The sequence below is a fragment of the Narcine bancroftii genome, chromosome 6, assembly GCF_036971445.1.
Source record: "Narcine bancroftii isolate sNarBan1 chromosome 6, sNarBan1.hap1, whole genome shotgun sequence".
NCBI lineage: Eukaryota > Metazoa > Chordata > Chondrichthyes > Torpediniformes > Narcinidae > Narcine > Narcine bancroftii.
This window is the reverse complement of record NC_091474.1, coordinates 136,033,300-136,055,743: the sequence shown is the minus strand read 5'-3', so window position 1 is coordinate 136,055,743 and position 22,444 is coordinate 136,033,300. Positions and strand designations below refer to the sequence as shown.

Below are 22,444 nucleotides of genomic sequence, written 5' to 3'. Positions count from 1 at the left end.
AGCCAAACATTGGGAGGAAACCGGAGTACCCAGGGGAAACGTACAAACTCCTCCTAGACAATGCAGGATTCAAAATTGTATATACTGTGTACCCCATTCATCACAAATCCAAATTGTAGCCAACTTCACCCAAACCATCCTTTATCAGAAATTAACAAAAATCATTTTCTATGAATATTTAATTCTGTGCAAAATCTCATGGTTGAAATTATGCAATGAGTTTGAGAATCTTCAGATGAACATTTTTTTGTCATGTACTGATGACATTTATTCAAATTGCCAAAATTCAGATGTTAGCTGGAATTTTAAGTAAAATTAGCTCAAGCAATGTACTCACTAAATATTTATACATAAAAATAGCATAGAAGGACCAGATGTTCTTGAACACCTGTACAGAAACTGAAAATTAATGTGCAGGTATGGCAATTAGTTACAAAAATATGCTGCTTGCATGTACTAGAGTAGACAGATAACTGCAGGACTTTGGCAAAGACAGACTTGGAATGATGCATGGAGTTCTGACCTCTCTGCCCAAAGGAGGATTGTGATAAAGTACAAAAGAGCATCAGATTAATTCCTGGGACCAGTTTGCCCTAAAGCAAGATTTTATGTTTAAGTGATGATCTGATTGAAACAGTTAATAATAAACAGGGCTTGACAAAGCTAATAAGGAGTTGATGCATTACCTGGCAGGGGAGCCTTGAACCAGGACTTGCATTTCAAAATAAGTACTGGCCCCTCAGGACTGAAATATGGAAAATATCTTCACCTAAAAACTCGATCTCTGGAATTTTCTGCACAATAGGGCTGCATAGGCTCAGTAAATGCGTACAGTCAAGATAAATCTTGAGATATGAAAAGAATCAGTGATATGAATTTGTATAGGGAGTGAACACAAAATAAAAATCAGTTGGCAATCCTACAGAATGGCAGGGCAGGTTCAAAGAGCCATAAAGCCTTCTCCTGTGCAATCCAGTGAAAAAACTGTTCATTAAGAGAACATGAACTGCAGTTGTCCTATACGCAAGGCTGTCAAGCCAGCCCTCTTAACATCCCAAGTGTAAAATACCAATCTTGAACTCTTTCTTTGCTCTCTCACTGGATACCTTGTATTCAATACAAAAATGCGAGACTTAAATGAATTCTTTTTGCAAGTTTGATAATAACAGCAAAAAAATGCAAAGCATCAAATCCAAAAGTTTTTGGCACTCTTTCAACAGATGCCCCCTAATTTAACACAAAAAAAGGAGAAATTGCAATAAATTCTAATTATACTCTTAGGAATTTAAACAGTAATACACAATTTTGAGCCATTTTATCACAATTTTTTTTAAAGTAGCTGAAGTACTTAATATCATGGAAATTTACTTTAGGAAATAGAAAATCATTAACATTCAAATTTTACAAATGAAGGAAAAATCCTTCAAAGGAAGAGGGCTCATGGTGGAATGAAATGGAATAAAACTAGTGAATAAATGCAAGCCGTTCAGCCAATTTAAACAGGTGACCAAAAAACAAAGAACATGACTCTTGGACTTAAAATTTGCAATTTCCACCAAATATAATGGATAATTCTGTTTTATTTCAGGTCTTTTTCATGACATGAAAAGAGCCAGAGATTTTGCTCAATTTAATGATTTTGCAAAAATATTACATATTAAAGAGTTACAGCAATCCAGATTTTGAATTTAATTCAACTGAATCAATTCCTTTAACTAGGTAATACTTGTAGCAGCTGTGTAGCGGGCCGAGCGGGCGCACAGCGCGTTATCGTGAACTGTCACTGATGCGGTTCTGCAGGCATGTGGAACCTTAATACAGACAGCCGAATACTCACCTAATGGACTGCATGTGAGCGGTACTCCGTGCCGAGGAACGGCACGTTGATCTGCTGAGTCTCCTGTTGGAAGGCATGGGACACTCACAAGGGTTAATTTAAACCTGCCGGTCCCATGGAGTGGCAGCAACCTCATAGTGACGTCCCACTTTGTCCCGTGGTGCCCGGGACATGCAATATATAAAAGAAGCTTGTAAAGTCTGAATAAATAGTCTTGTGTTGACTAGCCTGGTTTGTGTGTGTGTGCGCATTGCTTTAGTAGCCACTACATGCTGTAAAAATCCAAAGGTGGCAGAAATTAATTCAAAACATTCACTAGATCTTGTAGCGATATGACAAACCATTAAACATAGAACAACGCAAATATGTAGATATGAATAGGCCGTTGAGCCTACACGTCTGCTGAACATGATAGCCAAATTAAACTAAAACTCACCTGCTTGCTCATGATATGCATCCCTCTATTCTCTGCATATTCAGTTGTCTTGTATATTCATATTCAGTTGTCATGTACAAGCCTCTTGTACATGACAATTGTATCTGCTTCCACCACTCCACATAGAATAGTAGATGCCTGGAATGGGCTGCTATGTAAAACAAATTTGATTCACACATCTTTACACTCCCACTCCCCATCCCCACCACCATCACTTTAAATGCATGTCCTCTCACACATGAGATTTTTACAATAGAGAAAAGATTCACACCATCTACCTGACCATCGCTTCTCAATTTTATAAAATTTCTTTCAAGTCTCCACTTAGCTTCCGATACTCCAAAGAACACAACCAGTGTTTGCCCAACCTCTTCCCATACATCATACCATCAAATCCAAGCAACATCCTGGTAAACATTGTTAACTTTGCAGTCCTCCACAGTTTTCCTGTAACACAGCGACCAGAACTGCACACAAACTCCAAGTGCAACATGACTTCCTTACATTTTTTTTTAATCCAATGCCCCAACTGATGAAGGCAAGCAAGCCATGCACCTTAACCACCATAAGATCTAGTTGCATGGTCACTTTCAATGAGTTATGGACCTAAACCTTCAGATTCCACTGAATGTCAATGCTTTCAAGAGTCCTGCTATTAACTATGTACTTTCTTCTTACATTTGACCTTCCGAAGTGAAACACATCACACTTGTTCCGATCAAACTATAGATACCATTTCACCGCCCGTATCAGTAAATTATCTTTATCCTGTTGTATTCTTTGATACCCTTCTATACTGCTGACAACTACCAATTTTTGTGTCATTGCAAACATACAAACTTCTTCACCTTTGTCATTTATATACATCACAAACAACAGGGTTCCAACCCCCATATGAAGGGAACATCACTGATCACAGACCTCCAGCAAGAATACCCTTTCACTGCTATCCTCTGTCTTGTGATTTTAAATTATAAATTCACCTACCTCTTCTGGATCAGCCAAACAGGAGGAATTTTGTCAAACTGTCAACTGCTCATTGCTTTCCATGGATGCTGCATGACCTGCTGAGTTCCTCCAGCATCTTTTGTGTATTGATCCTGTTCACCAGCATCTGCAGATTCCCTAAACCTCTCATTATCCAAGGTTCCCTTACCTTCAAAAGCCAGTCCTTCCTCCTTACTGCAACATTCTGGCCCTGGACTCTATAATTAGCTGGTCCTTGAATAAATCCTATGTCAGTTGTGAACTTGTCTGATAACTGCTGTCCCCAATCAACTCCCTCCCAATTCTAATAATGTCATTTTTTGCCCTCACTCAACTCAAATTTAACATTTCCAAAGATCTAGTATAGCCTCTTTCCTATTGGACTCTCGACATTCCGCTTTAAGAAACCCTCTTGAGCTCCATTAAGCCTCTGATACTGAGGATACTGTAGACAATACTTGAGAAATTAGTCTCTCAGTACAACAAACCTGTTGCTTTAACACCTTTTCATAATCCATCTATATATGTTTCTCTATCTCAGTGGCCTTGGCCTATAGTATAACTATAAAAAGAATTGTACATTTCTTATTCTTGATCTCTAATAATGCCTCAGTGAATGAGCTCCTCTGCAACTGTGACACTCTCCCGATTAATATTGTAATACCTCCATCGCTTTTACTTCCCTCTCGATCCCATCTAAAACATTGAAATCCTGAAACATTTAACTGCCAATCCAGTCCCATGTACAGTCTCTCATGCCTAATTATGAATTACTCCCTCCTGCACCAGCTTCATAGCCACATATTAAACTGCTCCATCTTATTTCTTGCCTTCCTAGCTCATGGCACAGTTAGTAATCCCAAGGTTACAACCCTGGAAGTCCTGCTTTTTATCTTGCTTCCTTGCTCCCCGAAACTATTCTGCAGGACCATGTTTACCCTCTTAGCCTATATTATTGGTACCAATATGCACCACAACATCTGGCTGCATATCGTCCCCACATAATATGCAGAACATGATCAGTCATCCTTGACCTAGTCACCAGAGAGGCATCAAATGTCCTGGAGCTTCCTTGCAGCCACAGACATGTTTATCTGTGCTCAACTATCGAACTTCCTATCATTTTCACTACATCTGATTTCACGTTTCCCTACTAAGCTTCAAAGCCATTTATAGAGCCAATGACCTGGGCACTGCTATCACCCTGCAACAGGTCACTTCCTCTAACTGTATCCAAAATGGTATATTTATTAATAAGGGAATAGTCATAGGGAAACTTTGCACTGCAGGCCTACTACCTCCATATCACTATAACTCCAATCTATAATCCTCTCCAATGATCCCAAGTTCATCCAACTCCAGTTCTTTGACTTGTCAGCAAGGAGTTCCAGTTGGACACACTTCTCAGTTGTAGGCCCCAAGGACACAAATTCTCCCTTGTATTCCACATCCTGCAGGAGCATACCTTGACCTGACATCCCAAATGCATGAAAACCAAAATGTAAAAAAAACCTTACCCATACCTCGCTCGGCTCAGCCCTCTTTGCCAAAGCCACTTACCCTCAATCGCAGCTTCTTCTGTACCTAATCTTCCTTTTACTGGCAGCTGAATCATACAAAGCCTCTGTTCTTCCTCCTGGAACTCACTGGGTTTGCTGCTGTGTGTTATTAATAAACTTTTAATTTACACATGTCCATTATTTCATAAGCCCAAATGACATTTATAAGACCATTAAAAAATTACAGTAACAGAAAACTCAGTTGCTGTGCATAGAAAGGGATGGAAATTGAACCTAGATTTCTATTTCAGATAACTGCTAGATAATGAATATCAAAATACAAATATAACTACAGAAAAATTCAATACAGAATGACAAATTGTGGAATAAAATTAGCTGTGGCTTTTGCATCCTGACCAAAAATACTTTCAATTCATTCTTTACATTTTGATATTAGCTGATGCTACAAATAGTTAAGGATACTGGTCAGTCTGAGGGCGTCGAAAATGTTCAGGAAGGTTTGCCTCGTATAGAAGTTGGGCCTTGGTGTTTCCCATATCTTGCATACACTGTGAAACCAAAGCAAAGAATTATCAATTCTCAAGCATCTACTCCAGCCAAAATGTGCAATATTAAAATATACCATTTTATTTTAAATGAATGCCTTTTATTGGTAAAGATCAATGAACTGGAAATGACCAATTGGATAACTCAAGGCACATTCTGAGTTAATACAATTAACTCAAAGTCTGACAATATTGGATGAATGTTTCCTGTTCTACTACAATAGCTGCAAATATGAACATGGTAGAAATGCCCTTTATCTTTCAAATATCACACCTCTTAGACAACATAACTGATCCACTCCCTCTTCCTTGCATTGTACCATCACATACAAACTTGATAAGTACCACTATAGGTGTCTAAAACAATGAATTCCCAAGTGTGGCAGTTTACAACTTTGTTCCAAGGAATGTGCACTTTCACTCCAGATAAAATTTTCAACTAAATTACTTTCTTGAACATTCATGACGTCAGGGCACCCGGTGAACAAGCATTAAAATCCTTATGGGGTTAGTAATTTGGGAATCTCCATCTCTTTCTTTGAACAGTATTTTATTTGGACCACATAACAATTCGCTTTTTATTTTTTAAAAAATGCTCTTGACACAAATGAAAATTAGTTGTTCTAGATTCATGATTGCAATTTTTTTCCCCACAAAATATTTCAACTTTTACCAAAGGCTTGACATAAATGAAAATTAGTTGTTCTAGATTCATGATTGCAATTTTTCCCCCCCACAAAATATTTCAACTTTTACCAAAGGCTTGACATAAATGAAAATTAGTTGTTCTAGATTCATGATTGCAATTTTTTTTCCACAAAATATTTCAACTTTTACCAATGGCTTGACATAAATGAAAATTAGTTGTTCTAGATTCATGTTTGCAATTTTTTTTCCACAAAATATTTTAACTTTTACCAAAGGCTTGACATAAATGAAAATTAGTTGTTCTAGATTCATGATTGCAATTTTTTTTTTTACAAAATATTTCAACTTTTACCAAAGGCACATAATTATGATTTATGAAAAAGATGATACCATTCTAGTTTTTTTGACTGATACTAGTGCTACCAGCCAAAGAAAAATTTCCTAAATTGAACTCAGAACAAACTATGAAAATGCACCAATCCACCATTCAAGTAATACAGAAAAATTCCTATAATTCCCTATTTAACCATAAAAAAAATCTCAACTGCTCATCTTCTGGCTTACCAGGTACTGTTGGTTGCGCTCCCTTCTGACTTTCCAAGACCCTGGCTTCTTAATGCTCCTTTGAAATTACTGAGTGAACTGGAAAATTTATTATGTTGTGTTACATCTTTTTAAAAAAAAAGTGACTTACAAATTGTGTTGGAGATTACAATTGGATAATAATCAATAGTCCAGAAAACCTACTGGTCTCGTATTGAATTACTGGAGTTTTACTGTATAGCTATTTTGCAGGATCACGGAAGTGTTTAATTTATGGAAGGAATGCATGAACAGGCAAGATTCATGCAATAACACAAATGTTTTTTAAAAATTTAGACATACAGCACAGTAACAGGCCCTTCCAGTCCACAATCCCATGCTGACCAAATACTCCAATTAACCTACAACCCCAATATGTTTAAGGATGGGAGGAAACCCGCGTATGCGGAGGAAACCCACGAAGACATAGGGAGAAAGTACAAACTCCTTACACACAGCACTGCATTCGAACCAGAATTGTAATAGCACTGCTCTAACCATTGTGGTAATATGCTGAACCAAAAGTTGAAAACTTCAAATGATTCAATTTGCATTGTTATGTTTGTCACATTTGGTTTTAAATAGGATATTTTGCGGAAAAGGTGACGATGTTGCCAATGTGTGAACTATCAGAATGCCAAAAATCTGAGATTAATCCAACCAAAAACATTGTAAACTTTCCTCTAGACCAGGGGTGTCAAACTCAAATTCACAGAGGGCCAAAATTAAAAACTTGGACTAAGTCATGGGCTAAACTAAATATTTATTGAAAATTTTCAACAACATCTGCATGTTTTCTCTTCTTTCAACATATGTAATGTTAAACTTTTCCTTATTAAAATAAATGTTTAATAATAGTTTTGGTTAAACTCTTTCCAGAAGAAGCATTAACAAATGAGAAATAAAATATTCAATAAATAATATTTCTCTAAAGCCTTTAAGCTCCTTTTAAATGTATTTTTTTTCACAAGCCAACAATTCAAAAAAAAACTTGCTTCAATGAAAATCCAATCTTTCAATTATGAGCAGTCCAAAGTTAACCAAAGAAAATATTAATCCAAGCTTAGCTTGCTACACTGTGATTTACTCTGATGCACCTGGGTCTAAACCAGATACTTGGCATCTCTTCTTAGATGCAAGTTCATCAAACTCTGGGGTCAGAGTTTGCCTCCCACCTGTCTTGAAAGGTCCTATTTTCTGTCTTTTGTTTGGCCATTTTTCGTAAGGGGCTTATTACATGTGAGTTAGGCGACAGGTCACAGATGCTAAGGAAAGTAAACAGAGGAGGCGAGGGCGATTATCAGGCTGACGGGCCGGCGCCAATGCATTTGCAAAGCATTCTGGGATTTGTAGTATTAGCTGTGCATGTGTATTCTGGTGTGGCAGCCAGCGGGCCAGCTCTAATACATATTTGATACGATCTTGCGGGCCAAATATAATTATATCACGGGTCAAATTTGGCCCGCGGGCCTGAGTTTGACATGTGTGCTCTAAACCATCAACTATTGCACAATCCTTTGAATCTGCAACAAAATCTCACTCAACAGTGCTTTTAATCCACAATAACGTCCTCCTATCTGAACAGCATATTCTCGTCATCCTTTTCATTCTCATATTTACCTATCACTTAACTACATGCATATCATTCATCTCAATTACTCCATGGTCACTTTTCACCCAAATTCTCATAACCAATTTCCTCCCACCCACAAATTCCTTAATGCATTTATCAGTACTGCATATGGTAGACTCTTCAGTTTGTATTTTTTGCCATTCCTGAACTACTCTTGAGAATATGGTGAACCACTTTTCCAAATGTTGCTGTCTACACGTAATATACCAATGTATTTAGGGACCAATGGCCTTTCAAACAAACTTGAAACCAGATTCACTACCTGTACTTGAATACAAATATTTCACCATAAACTTTGGAAAAAATCTTATGGGAAGAAAAAGCAGAAAAGGGTAGAGAAAAACTAGCATCATGTTTGATTTTTATTATCAAAACATTGTTCATTTTCATAATACACAAATCAATCCTTAACAACATTGGTTTTGCAATGTTGCAAAGCCAAGTTTTAAAAATAAATGGGTGATGGTAAACCTGATAAGCACTAAATCATTGAATAGCAATGCCAACAAGTCATGAAAATGCTAACCATCCCCAAAATTAGAATCTCCTCCTCCTCACTGACCATAAACACAGGGACACCTTAGGGCTGTGCGCCTACTCCTGACTCATTTCCTTCTACACTCACAATTGTGTAGCTCAGTTCAGCTCCAATGCTATCTAAAAATTCTCTGATGGCACCACTGTCGTAACAATGAATAAGAGTATAGGATGGAGATAGAGAATCTGGCTGTGTAGTGCCAGAACAAAAATCTTGCTCTCAATGTTAGCAGGATCAAGGAGCTTATTGTGTAATTTTTGAAAGGGAGGGCAAGGAACCATACAATTGTCTTCATTGATGGAACAGCAATGGAGAGGTTTACCACCTTCAAGTAACAGGGGTCCACTTATTAGAGGACCTCTCCTGAAGCCTGCACAGGAGAAGGTGGCACAGAAAACTCCATCTTCCAAGAAATCAGAGAAGATTTGGAATGTCATCAAGTAATCTATTGACCCTTTGCAGGTGCACAGTGAAAAGCATATTGTCTGGTTCCATCATGGCCTAGTTTGGAAACTTGAATGTACAGGTAAGTAGAAATCAGCAGAAAGGATAAAGCCAGGAGCAGCCACATAGGGAACTAATGACTGGGAGGGAAGGCTTGTCAAAAGTAAAAAAAGTGTAGGGAGGAACTTGAAAAGGAAATGAGGAAGGCTGGGGAGTGGGGGTGGGGGTGGGGGTGGGGGTGTTAAAAAAATACTGGCAGACAAATTATAGCAAGTCCAAAGGATGTTCTAGTATTATTCAGGGCAAAACCAGGAGGGATAACATGGGTAAACAGGGCATAGAACCAGAAGGTATAGGTGAAGTTCCAAATCTTCACTGCTATTCAAAGAAACCAGCTTTGCAGTTGGAGAATTCAGTAGTGGAGTAGTAAACATTGAAGGCTGGTCTCCAGAAAGAGACATTCTTAAAAATGGACAAATCTCCAGGACCAGGTTGCTGCAGGAGACACTGGGAGAGCTTTCTGAAACTCTGATTTAGAAGCAAGCGAGTTACTAGATGACTGGAAGACAGCAAGGGCAACCAGCGCTTTTCAAGAAGAAAAACGTAGCAGGGAAAAGCCTGGCAAAATTAAAAATGAGGACATGGGGAGAGGTACATCAAGAGGTAATAAGAATAAATAAGGGCAGACCAGATGCGATTTACGTAGAGTTTAGTAATGCCTTTGTCAAAATCCAATACAACAGATTCAATAGGTTAAGGTGCAGGAGGCCCAGGTCAAGCTGGCGAACTAGATCCAAAACTGGCCTGACAAAAGTTGATGATAGAAGGCTGTTTTGCAATTGGATGTCTGTGACTAGTGGCGTCCCACAAGAATTAGTGTTGGGATCCTTGCAATGGATCTGTGTTAATATTAATATTTAGGTTAATGTTAAGATTCATTTAATCTAAAAATGTCTTAGCAAAGTAAGTTTATAGAATTAAAATATTTGTATATTCTTAATAAGTTAGCTGTGGCTGTTATAGGATAAAACACAGGTCAGCACAACATAGATATAACATTGAACTCACAGTGTTCATTTTTGGAGATGCAGCACATCTATAAACAGAGCTAGTGGAACTGAAGTGGATTTTAAAAACTGAAGTATTCAAGTACTCAAGAAGAACTGCTGAAGGAGGCCATCTATTTAAACAGAAACAAGTTTTGTTTGTGACATTAAACTTTCTCTGGAACCAACCAAACCACTTAAGCCTCTTGGAACAGAGATGAGGTCAGAGATTGCTATGGATATGGAATGGTTTTGGAAAAGGCTAGATGCTTTGAAGAAATGAAACTAAAACTGTTAAAGATGCCAGTATATGGTCACATGGTTTCCAAGAATGGAGATGATCACATTGATGATGTAATGTCACATGATTTTGAGAAATATATTGGCAAATTTGGGCATTATGAATCAGTTCAGAAGTCAAGACCCTGTGGGGCACACACAGGAGTTGTGAAAGACAGGGTTGAACTACAGTAACTGGAATAGGTGCTGTTATGTGTTTCTCTTAATAAAAGGTGAATACAGAAAAAGTGGATTTCAAATGGGAGACCATTTTCCGACTGCTCTTTTTGAAAATAAAGAGTACAGTCTCATTGTGGAAGAAAACTGAAGATATGAGACAAAAGATTGGAATATTGACATCCTGGAAACAAAGAACTTCTCTTTTAAAAAAAGAAAAGCAGCCTCATTTGTGCCCAGAAGATGGTCACTCCTGTTTGAAGATTATCTCTCTGAAAGACTCAAAAGACTCATGAATTTAAAGATAACTGAAAATATATTTAAAAGTGCTTCATAATTACTTCTGAACTGCAATTTAAAAGGATCCTGAAGTCAACAAGATATTTAAAACTGGACTTTTTCAGAATCAAGTTTAAACGGTAATGGTTTTGGACTTTAATACACAATTACATTTGTGCATAGTGGGGTTAAATTTAGAGTTAAGTTTAGAGATAAGTAAGAAATGGTATGTTATTAATAGTTTAATAAAAACTATTATTTTGAATTTACCATTGTCTGGTGAATTTTCCATTGTTGTCCCTTTGTTAATACTATTAAAGGTTTATTAGTTTGTAACAACAGTACACAAATGACTTGGTGTGGGAACACAAGCAAATGACATGAAGATTGGTGGAGTTGATGTTGATGGTAGCATTGGTGAAATGGGCTTTAAAAAAAATGGCAGAGATTAATCCAAACAAATGCATGTACAAAGAGACTAGGATACAAAGCGTAAATAGTAGAGACTTGTGAAGTTTTGTGGAATAGAGTAACCTAGGTAAAAGTCCTACATCCTTGAAGGTAGCAGCACAGGTAGATTTGTCATTATGAAAGCAAGAAGGGATGCTGGTCTTCACAAGTCAGGCCATGAGAAAGAGAAAAAAGTTTGATGTCATAGTCAGAAGTAGTATTGAGTGGGGTCCCTGTCATCATATTATTGGAAGGATATAATAGCACTCGAGAGGTTGCAGATAAGATTCAGCAGGAGATATTACCTGGAATGAACAAAAAAGGTCAAGGAGATAATATTTGAAGCATATTAAATTATGTGGGGTATAAACTGGGTAGACTGCAGAAAAATGCTTAGAGGTAGATAAAACATGATCAGAGCAAGAGGTAAAAGACATTTAGAAGGTGACCTTCTCTCAATGAGTTAAGTCACTGAAATACTCTACCCAGGGGGTCGAAGCAGAGTTGTAGACAACATTTAAGTGTCTAGGTGAGCACTCAAATCACCTAGGCAGAGCAGCTATGGAACAAGGGTTTGGAGATGGGATTAATACAGAAAGGTGCCCACCAGACATTGAGCAAAGTCTGTTCCCATGTTGTTTGATTCTATGATTCCAAATGAAATTAAGACACACTTGTACAGAAACTGTTGCACCATCCTTGTGAATATCATGAACAGTTCGCACAATACATTGAGCAACTTGAACAGGTACTGAATGATGCAAGGAAGAGTTAATACCTCAGGAGTGGCACTGTAGGCAGGGCATATTATCTCTATGGTAGTTTTAGAGCTCTTTCAAATGATAAAAATTATGAAGTTTCCACAAGTGGGTGAAAACAGAATTGGCGGCTACACATAAACATGATTAACAAAATAATGAAAAGAAACAAGAGCCACAGAAAACAACTTGTTCATCGACCTGATCAAGTGATCAATGCAATTATATTAAAGGGTATCTTTTTAATAAGGTCAATATTTTAAGATTAAAAACAAAATATTGCTGGGGATCATGAAAATGATACTGAAGAACAAATCTACCTTGCAAATCAAGGAGAAAGGCTAATGGTGAAAATATGAACAAGCTGGTATGGTGCAAAAATAGGCTCAATTTTAACATTTAAGAGGAATTTGGACAGGTATATGGTACATGGATGGGAAAGGTATGGAGGGCTATGGACTGGGTGCAGGTCAGTGGGACTAGGCAAAAGAAATGGTTCAGCACAGACTACAAGACCCAAAGGGGCCCGTTTCTGTGCAGTAATCTTCTATGGTTCTATCTGAAAGTTTGTCATTGATGGATGACAATCTGAAAGAAAATAAAACTACAGAATGAAAAAAGAATACACAGCAAATAGCACGATAGTCAACATCTGTGGGAAGAAGGAAAGATAGAGTTATTGCTTAAAGATCTTTGGTCCAAAACAGGAATTTAAAAATATCAAAAATTGTGACCCTCTCAACATTTACCATCATTTAACTTTAAGAGCCATAATGAAGTCCTAAAGTACATCTCTACACAATAGTTTAAATGAAACCCTTTAAGAGAATTCCACATCTAGCACTTCAGACTTTTTACATTAAGAATAACTGTCATTTCAAAGCCAACTTAACATTGGAAATTAAAAATTGAATAATTAAGAATTCCAGATGCCCCAGAGAAACCAAATAAATCAATTTTAAGAATGGGAGAAAATGTACAAAAGTAGCACAAATGGAAAACCCCAAAAATTAAGTATCCAAGATAATAAATGGCAAGGGAAAGAAATGAAATTCGCATAATTAATAGCTATAAAATACCCAAGCTGTATAGGACTAACAAGTAAATAATCTGAAGAGCAGAATGCGGAACTCAAGAAACAGGCAAAACCAAAAAGCAGCCAGTGATTGGTGGGGAAACTAAAGCAAATTGCATGAATGTTCTACAAATTAGATCAAATATCTACTATATGAAAGCATACAAGTTCCAGGATTGAACCAAATCAATAGAAATATGAAAAATGCACTTTTGCCACAAAAAATGATCAGGAAGTGCCTCACTGTCATAGAAGCAATCAGGTCAAATGATCAGGAAAATTATTGTTGAGCCATTTTAGACTTCATTCTAATGAAAATCAGGCTTTTTTTCAAGATAATATCAACATAATGGAGAATCTCAGAAACTTTACTGCCTGACCTCATGATGTTAAGAATAAGATTAAAGTATGCTAAATTTTTGCTAAGAATTTGCATTTCCTTTGAAGACATTGATCGTATTTGTTATTGAGTGGTTCCCTAAACGACAGGAGTCTATGTATATTATACTGCTAAATAACAACAAGTGTTTAAATTTTTTTTAAATCAAGGAAGCAATCCACAAGCCACCATTAGTCGACAATTCAAAATTCATAGCATGCCCAAAATGGCACATTTCACTGGTTTACTATTAGTCAGCTTTTTAATACTTCAAATGACTAAATACTTCAAAATCTTTCTCATCAACAAACAGCAAATAAAATACTACATCTGTTTGTGCCATTAATACATGACCACCACAGAGGCATCATATTATGGAAGACTACTTTTTTTTTTAAAAGTAGTAACCATCAATTTTACAGACTTCAAACTAAGATTCTCCATTGAAAATTTTTAGCATAAATTAAACAGCATCAAATTATATATGGAACCCCTTGCATTATGGCAGATCAGGTAACAAATATTTTTTTGTTATTATTCACAACACATGGGGCGACTCCGTAGAGATGTTGCTTCATTGCTCAAGTGTCCCAGTTTCAATCCCAACCTCAGGTGCTGTGTGTGGTGGTTGCATGTTCTCCTTATGACATCTGGGTGTCCCATTTCCTTCAACACAACAAATACATGTGTTGGTAGCTAAGTGGTTGCTGTAAATGATCTCCAGTGTGCAGATAAGTAGGAGAGTTTGGAGTGGAGCTGACAGATGAGCAATATGAATGAAATGGGATTTATGTATGATCAGCAGATAGCATGAACTTGGTGAGCTAAAAAGCCCACTTCTGTGCCCCAGGACTATTATCCTTGCCACAGAACTGGACACTGCTGTCCTTCAGACCCTAGAAGGATCAATCAACAGGAGCAATACAAGACCAGTGCAAGCTAGTTAAAAGACTACAATTTGTACAAAAGAATTTCATTCCAGGTTTTAAGAATTACACTCCAGAGGCATGAAAAATTGCTAGTTCAAAACCAGGATATAGAAAGCAACTTTCAAGTTGATGAGGTTCTTACCTGTATTTGTTCTGGTGTCCATTGATCCAAGTTAACAGACTTCACTCGTGATATATGAACACCAAGATTTCGATGGATTCCCGCACATCGGATACAAACAAAAACACCAAGATTCCAAGAAGCCCATCTTGGACCTGCAGGAAAAAGATAAGGATGAAATCTTCACTTTTTTTGTTGCACAAATGGAATTTCTATTACTCTTTTTTCCTAATTCACTTGAAACTTTTAAAGATGAAGGTTCAGCACACTCAAAGACTGGAATATTAGAGAAATCCAATTGACTAAACTATACAAAAAACCATGATGGAAAGCAGAAAAAGTCCATAAAATCAACTATATTCATCAAGATAGCTTTCTCCTTATCCTTAACTAGAAACTCCTTTGAGGTGACATTTTGGAACTCATCTTCCAATGACCACTGGTCATCTTCCATCAGACTGCCTTGTTTCTTTGGGACTTGAGTTGATTGTAAAATGAGTAAGAGTCAAGACTAAGACATTCAGCCTAAAACAAACTATTTTGTACATATGATTACATTGACTAGTGATAACAAGTCAGTCAGAATTATTCAGTGGAGGGATTTGTAGCCACATTACATGTACTAAATTAAGACATGGTAGAAAACTTTCTTCATGGAAGAGAAAAACTAGAGGACAGACATTTTGAGGGTATTAGAAGAATTATTTCCTGCACCAAGGCCCCTGAGGAGACAGGTCATTTCAAACATTTACGTAATGACTGATGGAAATGGTGTTGATAAATCTTGTAGCTGGTATAAAGAGCCTATTGCTGTGCTCCAACTCTTATCCACTAATGGACCCAGTGAGAGGACAGACAGACATTTGCCTGAATATTTCTCATGCACTCAAGTCTATAGTGGTTCTCTAAGCAGTCCTGTTTTCCCACAATTTATTTTACCTCGCCCATTACCAGACCCTGGCTCCATTCAAATAAGTTTCCATATTAATCTACTTTTGGCTCAAGTTCAAAGACAAACACAGTTACCCTTGCATTAGGCAATGCTTCAATAATTTTGATGACGGAGGAGGGGGATTGGAATAAAGGAAATGCACAGTTGGTTGGCATTTATATTCTTTAACAAATGAAGACGCGAACAACAATGAGGAACTGCAAAGGGGAAAAATGTAAACTTAACAGGGATGAATGTGGGATGAAGAGAGCGCACAAAATCAGTGAACCGGTGCGGATTTGAAAGGCCAACATGGCCTGTTTCCGCTCCGTAAATGGTTATATGGTTATATGCAATGTGCAATGGTTCACAAAACAACAAATGAAACATAAAATTGAACGTTATAAGATCTTGGATGCAATCATAAATTAATGTGTGGTGTTCCTTTAACACTAACTGGAGATTTGTCAAATGCCACCAGTAAGATACTACAGCAAAAGAATTGATAGTCTTAAAAGTATCAGATTTGGGGGAAAAGTTAAATGACTACACTTAAAAACTAACATGTAGGCATATTTGACAGATGAGAAACAAAAACTGCAGATGCTAAAATCTTGAACAATGAAGATGGAGGAACTCAGCAGTTAGGTTGCATCCATGGGTAGAAATGATCAGCATTTCGGGTCAAAGCCCTTTATGAACATTAAAGTAAGCAGGGGTGATATTATACAGAGAAAAACATTGGGGAGGGGGTAAAGTGTGATAGGATATCAGACAGAAGGCAGGAGCAATGAAGAGACAGGCTGAGGGTAAAGAATGGGAGTGAGAAGAAAGTAAAAATGAAATAGAAAAGTAGCTGAAGAGGTGGAAACAATTGAACCGGATAGAGGTGGGAGATATTCAAGATTAGAAAAATCAATGCACATGCCATTACTTTTAAGGCTATCCAGGAGGAATATTTCTATTTTAAGTTTACATTTAGCCAAGGAGACAGATCTGCGTAGGAATGCAAATAGTCATGGGCACATGGCATTTATCCTCAAACTGCATTTGGAGTTTTAATGCATTCTGTTCACAACCCCAACCACAAGATTCTTGATTAATTCATCATAGAATATCAAATCTAAAATAGCCCAAACCAGGGTCTGCTTCTCAATATATTGCTCTTAAAAAGACAAACCTACAGTATTCCTCAATAATCTTACTAGTTCAGATTGTCTAATCAATGTATAGATTATAATTTCCCATGAAAATTGTAATTTGCTTTAAGATTCTCCTTCACAATTCCCAATTTATGCTCGGATTTATTGAGAGGTCACATTTTGGTAGCTTGTCAACTACCACCTCTTCTGTTCACTTCAACCCAAATAGATACTGCATCACCATTTATTCCCTTTGTATAACAAATCAGCATTGCTCCAGTCCTTCTTTTGGAATAAATCAAAATATTAAGCACCCAGTATTGGTCACCAAGCTGTACTCAAAATATGGACTTGAAGCATCTGCTCATGGCAGCGCTACTGAAATGAAAGACAGCCACACAGCACAAGGTGAACCAGTAAATTAAATACCTGTGAAGGGCATGCTGCTCTAGGAAGTGACGTCAGCGTGTTGCAGCTTCACTCCTTGTCCAGTGGCACACAACATGGAAGCAACACTGTCCCCCGGGGCAACGCGTGTCACCAACCGCGGGCTTCTCCTTGGAAGAGAAGAGGGGCCCATGCCATCTTGTGTCATATGACCGGGGTGGCAAATTTGGCCTGTCTACCGCACAGTCGCTTTGCCCAGTACACACCCCCAAGAATTGCTGCCACTCTTTAAGCAAGTTACCATATAGTCTTTAGGTGGGTGGCCTTTGTGTCTGACCTGGGGATCCAGGACAGGCTGGTTTGAGTCCAGATGCGCTGCCTTGAGGCAGTCAATGGTAAACCTATCATGCCACCCATTAATGTCCAAGGTGAAAACACCAACACATTGGGTTGCAGCACCTTGAATGGGCCTTCGTAGGGGCATTGTAGAGGTGTCCCTTGCCATCCTCTCTGCACGAAAACTAATTCAGTGGACTGAAGGTTCACCAGGACATGGCAGGGTGGAGAGCCATGTCGGGAAGGTGGTGGAGGTTTCTGTCTACCAGTTTGTTCTCTCAATCGGTGGAGGATGTCTAGAGCATTGGGTTTGGGCCAGGAGGGTTGAAGTGAATGTCTTCTGGGATGGTAAGCGGAGAGCCGTACACCATCTCAGCTGACGCTGGTAGGTGGTCTTTTGGTGCTGTCCGAATTCCTAACAGCTCCCATGGGAGTTTGTCCATCCAATTAGGGCCTTGTAGTAGAGCTTTCAGGGCTGCTTTCAGGTGGTGTTGGAAACGTTCAATAAGGCCGCTTACCTAAGGATGATAGGCCATGGTGTGGTGTAACTGGTTGCAGCAGAACTTGGCTAGGTTGGCCCAGAGTGAGAACGTGAACTGGGCCTCTCAATCCGAGGTGATGTGGGTCAGGACTCCAAAGCGTGTGACACAAATGGACAAGAAAGCTCTGGTGCAAGTCTCTGTGTTGCATGTGGACAAGGGTATCAACAAGTAAAACGGTCATTACTGTGAGTAAATACTGCATACCTTGACTCATGGGAAGTGGGCTGACCATGTCCACGTGAACATGGTCAAAATGGCACTGCGCTGGGTCGTAGTTCTGGAACGGGGCCTTGGTGCATTGGCAGTCCAAACAGTCATCCCACAGGGTTACATCATGGCGGAGGCCATGCCATATGAACTTGTCAGACAGCAGGTGGACTGTGGACCCTATGGAAGGATGTGACAGACAGACCATGTATTTGGTTGAACACCCACTGTTGACAGGTTGCAGGTAGGATGGGTCTGGGGAAAACCTGTGGACATGTCGCACAGTAAAGCCCCGGTGAAGGACAGAAATTGCTAACCTTCAGGCTGAAAAAGCCTGGACGTCCACAACCTTTGCTTGGTCTTTGGCTAGCTGAGCAACATCGAGCCCTCCTGAGGTAGCATTGATGGTTGGTCTGGACAGCACATTGGATTTGCAACATGGCAAATGTCCATTGTATACTCTGAAATGTAGAAGTGTCATTGTTGCCTCGTCGACCACGGGTACTAAAACTTGCTGAGTGCATGGTGAGTGGTTTGTGGTCTGTGTAGGCAATGAAAACCCTTCCTTCTAACATGTACCGGAAATGTCATTGCCAGGTACAGAGCCAGCAGTTCCCGGTCAAATTGCACTGTACTCAAGTTGTGGTGTCCAGAAATGTTTGCTGAAGAAGGCCAGGGGACACCACTGTTCATCGACCCACTGCTCCAGCACCACGCCGACTGCTCTGCTCATTGCATCTGTTATAAGATCCGGGGAGGAAGAGTCTGGATGGGCCAAAGATGTGGCCTCTGCCAGTGCCGCTTTGGTTGCCTGGAATGCTGCTACGGTTACGCATGTCCACTGGAGTGAGCGCCTTGTCATCAAGTATGACAAGGTTGAAAAGGGGTTGCATGAGGATAGCTGCTCTCGGGAAAAAATGATGGAAGGTCAGCATCCCGAGGAATTCTTGTAAGCCTTTAATTGTGCTCATCCTGGGAAAACGTGGGATAGCTTCTACCTTATCTGGCAGCAGTGTGGCCCCCTCTCAGGTGATGCAGTGTCCCAAGAAATTGATAGTTTCCAGATCAAACTGGCACTTAGCCAGGTTCACCATGAGTCTAAACTCTTGCAACCTGTCGAAAAGGCTAGTCAGATATGTCCTTTGTGCTGGCGTCAGGGCTGGCGATGAAAATGAAATCAAGATCTCTGCCAACTACGTCCATTAGGCACTGAAACATCTGGGCTGCGTTCTTTAGACCAAAGGGCATCCAAAGGAAAAGGCCAAAACGTGTAACGGCCATTTTCAGGACATCGTTAGGATGGTATCTGATGGTATCCTTTGATGAGGTCCACCTTGGAAAAGATGCGGCAGCCCTGAAGCCTTAAGATGAAATCCTGGACATGTGGGATGGGGTATCTATCTGGGACAATAGTATCGTTGAGTCACCTGTAGTCACCACACGGGCGCCAACTGCTGCCGTTCTTCTGGACCATGTGTAGCGGGGACACCCAAGGGCTGTTTGAACGGCATACGATACCAAACTCCTGGCAGAGAACTCTGTCTTGGCTTGAAGGAGCTTGTCCTGTGGAAGGCACCGTGCCTGCGATTACATTGAGGCCCCGGTGGTCTTGATGTGGTGCTCCACGTCGCATGCTGGTTTGGGGGGGTGGGGGGGTGTGTGTGTGGGGGAGGCTGAACCGGCGCGCCGACTGTGTAGATCGGTTGCACATGTATGGAGCTCTGTTGCGGGGTGCAGAAGAGAAACAGGGCCTCGAACAATAATCAGTTTGTGTGTCTGTCCATTAAAACCACCATTTTGTGCATGAGCTCGGAGGGGTTCCTATTGTCCAGGCTTCGCATATTCAGGATCCGGACGGCACGCACTAGTGCTGGCAGAGTTCCAGGGAATCAAGGAGGAAACGCCAGAATTATTCTTACTTATGCTCCATAGGAGGATTTTCCACAGAAGCTTACTTTTGCTGTGGTAGCGGTGTCCAGGGTACTGACAACGTGCCAGAACTTGGTGTCCTCCAAGACAATGCCTCTGATCTGGAACTGGGACAAGGCCAGTTATAACCAATTCATGGGCTGATTTGCCCAGAAGGACGGCAAATGCGTGCCCACACCAGTTTTTTAGCCATTGTGATTGTAGCAGAAGTAGCTTCCGTAGAATTTCGTGGTAAATCCTTTTTCAAAATCTATCTCCTTCAATCTACTTCGGTTACATGTTGTTTCTTAATTTTAGCAGTATAACTATTAATTTGTCCCATTAAGCTTTTAAAGCATCCCATAAAATAAATTTTACTATCAACTGAATCCATATTTATTTTCAAACAAAGGTATATTTGATCCCTTATTACAAAATTCAACATTTTTCAACAGCAAAGAATTAAATTTCCAACAATAAACATTATCAATTCTCTCCAAACCAGTACACGTTATTAATAACAAAGAATGATCAGATAAAATCCTACTTTTATATTCAACCTTCAATACCCGGCCTTCTAATTGTGCTAATAAATCTATTCTAGGATAAGAATCATGTCAAAATGAATAGAACAAAAAAATCTTTCTCTTTAGGGTTTAACCTTCTCCATATATCAACTAAATTCATATCTTTCATTAACACCATCAATTGTTTAGCCATTTTAATTCTAATTACGGATTTTGGAGATTTACCTAATAATGGATCCAAACAACAATTAAAATCATCTACCATAATTTTATCAGATGTCTGATTTAAATTAAGAATCCATCATAAATTCCTCATCATCTCTACTAGGAGCAGAAATATTCATTAAAGTCCAACACTCAGAAAAAGTTTTACAATTATCAAAAGCCTATTAGCTGACTCAATAACTGATTCCAATTTAAAAGGTAACTTTATTAATCAAAATAGCCACTTTTCTTGTTTTTGAATTAAAAGATGATGCTGTAACTTGTCCAATCCAATCTCTTTTTAAATTTCTGATGTTCCTGCTCAGTCAAATACATCTCTTGCAAAAAAGCAATATCAACCTTCAATTTTTTGATATACACCAACACTCTTTTCCTCTTAATCGGATTATTAAGCCCAATAGAATTAGAATTAGCAAAATTTAAATTAGCCATCACTAAAAAAACATGGCAAAGCACCTCCCCATGGCAACCACACAAAAAGGACCAAAAGATCTTCTCAAAGAAAAAAGAAGAAAACAGCACCACGGTGGACCAAATTGCACACAGCCAACAACAAGGCCACAGCAAACAGAGAAGCAAGTGGACCCCCAACCGAACAGTATTGCTACCATCACCAATGATAGGGTGCGGGAGCCCGTCGATGCAGCCCACCCTGCGCATTTTGGCCATTAACGACAGTTGGCAAACAGCCTCCTCCAAGTGTGGGGCCGCCAGGAAGGCGCACCTTCGTTGACCAGTGCCAAAATAACTGTTCTCCCCCTCCCCCCTTGGTCTACGACATTTGGAACAGCATGCTGGGCCCAGCACTAAGGGCAGAAAACAGCACCACCACATGAACCATTGGCACCCACACCGTCTCCTCCACTTCAACAGCAACTGCTTCATGTGGACATTCACAATTGAGGATGTGGTCAATTGCTCCTGGGAGTGGACTTCCTGCAAGCCCATTGGCTGCTAGTAGACCTTAAAGGGCGGCGTTTGATGCACACCAGGACCTATCAAATAACGCCCTTGGGGAACGTTACCTGTCCCCCACCTCAACCCCGTTACCCTGTCCAACAACGCATTTACGCGGATCTTAGCGTAAAATATAAGCAGAACTTCCAATGCAATAAATTAGTCTTCAACCTCTCGTGTCAATTGTGGTGCCAGAAGCACGGGGTAAGGCACCACATTCTCACTGAGGGCCCCCCGCTCAATGCCACCTCCCCACCCCTTGCCCCACTGAGAAGCTCACACTGGTCAAGGAGGTTTTTAAAAAATCTAAGAGCTGGGGATAGTGCAGCATTCCGACAGTCCCTGGGCCTTCCCCTGGACTTGGAACTGAAGGCAGCAGGAGGGTGAAGGCCACGTGGTGACTATCACCACCTCAATGAGGCCACCACACCTGACAGGTATCCCATGACTCTACCACTAATTTACAAGGGACATGGGTACTTTCAAAAGTTGACCTCATCAGGGGCTATCATCAGATCCCAGTCCATCACAATGACATCCCTAAAACCGCCAACATTACCCCTTTTGGACTTTTGAGTTTCTGAGAATGCCCTTTGGACTTAAGAATGCAACCCAGACC

General features: G+C 39.5%; 1 protein-coding gene across 4 annotated transcripts in view; it reads right to left on the bottom strand.

Annotated features, from left to right (window-relative positions):
- smap1 (small ArfGAP 1) overlaps window positions 1-22,444 on the bottom strand; it is a 108,011-nt gene that overhangs the window by 62,592 nt on the left and 22,975 nt on the right. For all 4 annotated transcript variants that reach the window (XM_069886161.1, XM_069886158.1, XM_069886159.1 and 1 more), the window contains exons 2-3: window positions 14,685-14,818; window positions 5,243-5,328 (exon numbers count right to left, since the gene is read on the bottom strand). In XM_069886161.1, coding sequence (XP_069742262.1) covers window positions 5,243-5,328; window positions 14,685-14,818 — 220 coding nt within the window. The remainder of the gene's footprint in view (window positions 1-5,242; window positions 5,329-14,684; window positions 14,819-22,444) is intronic.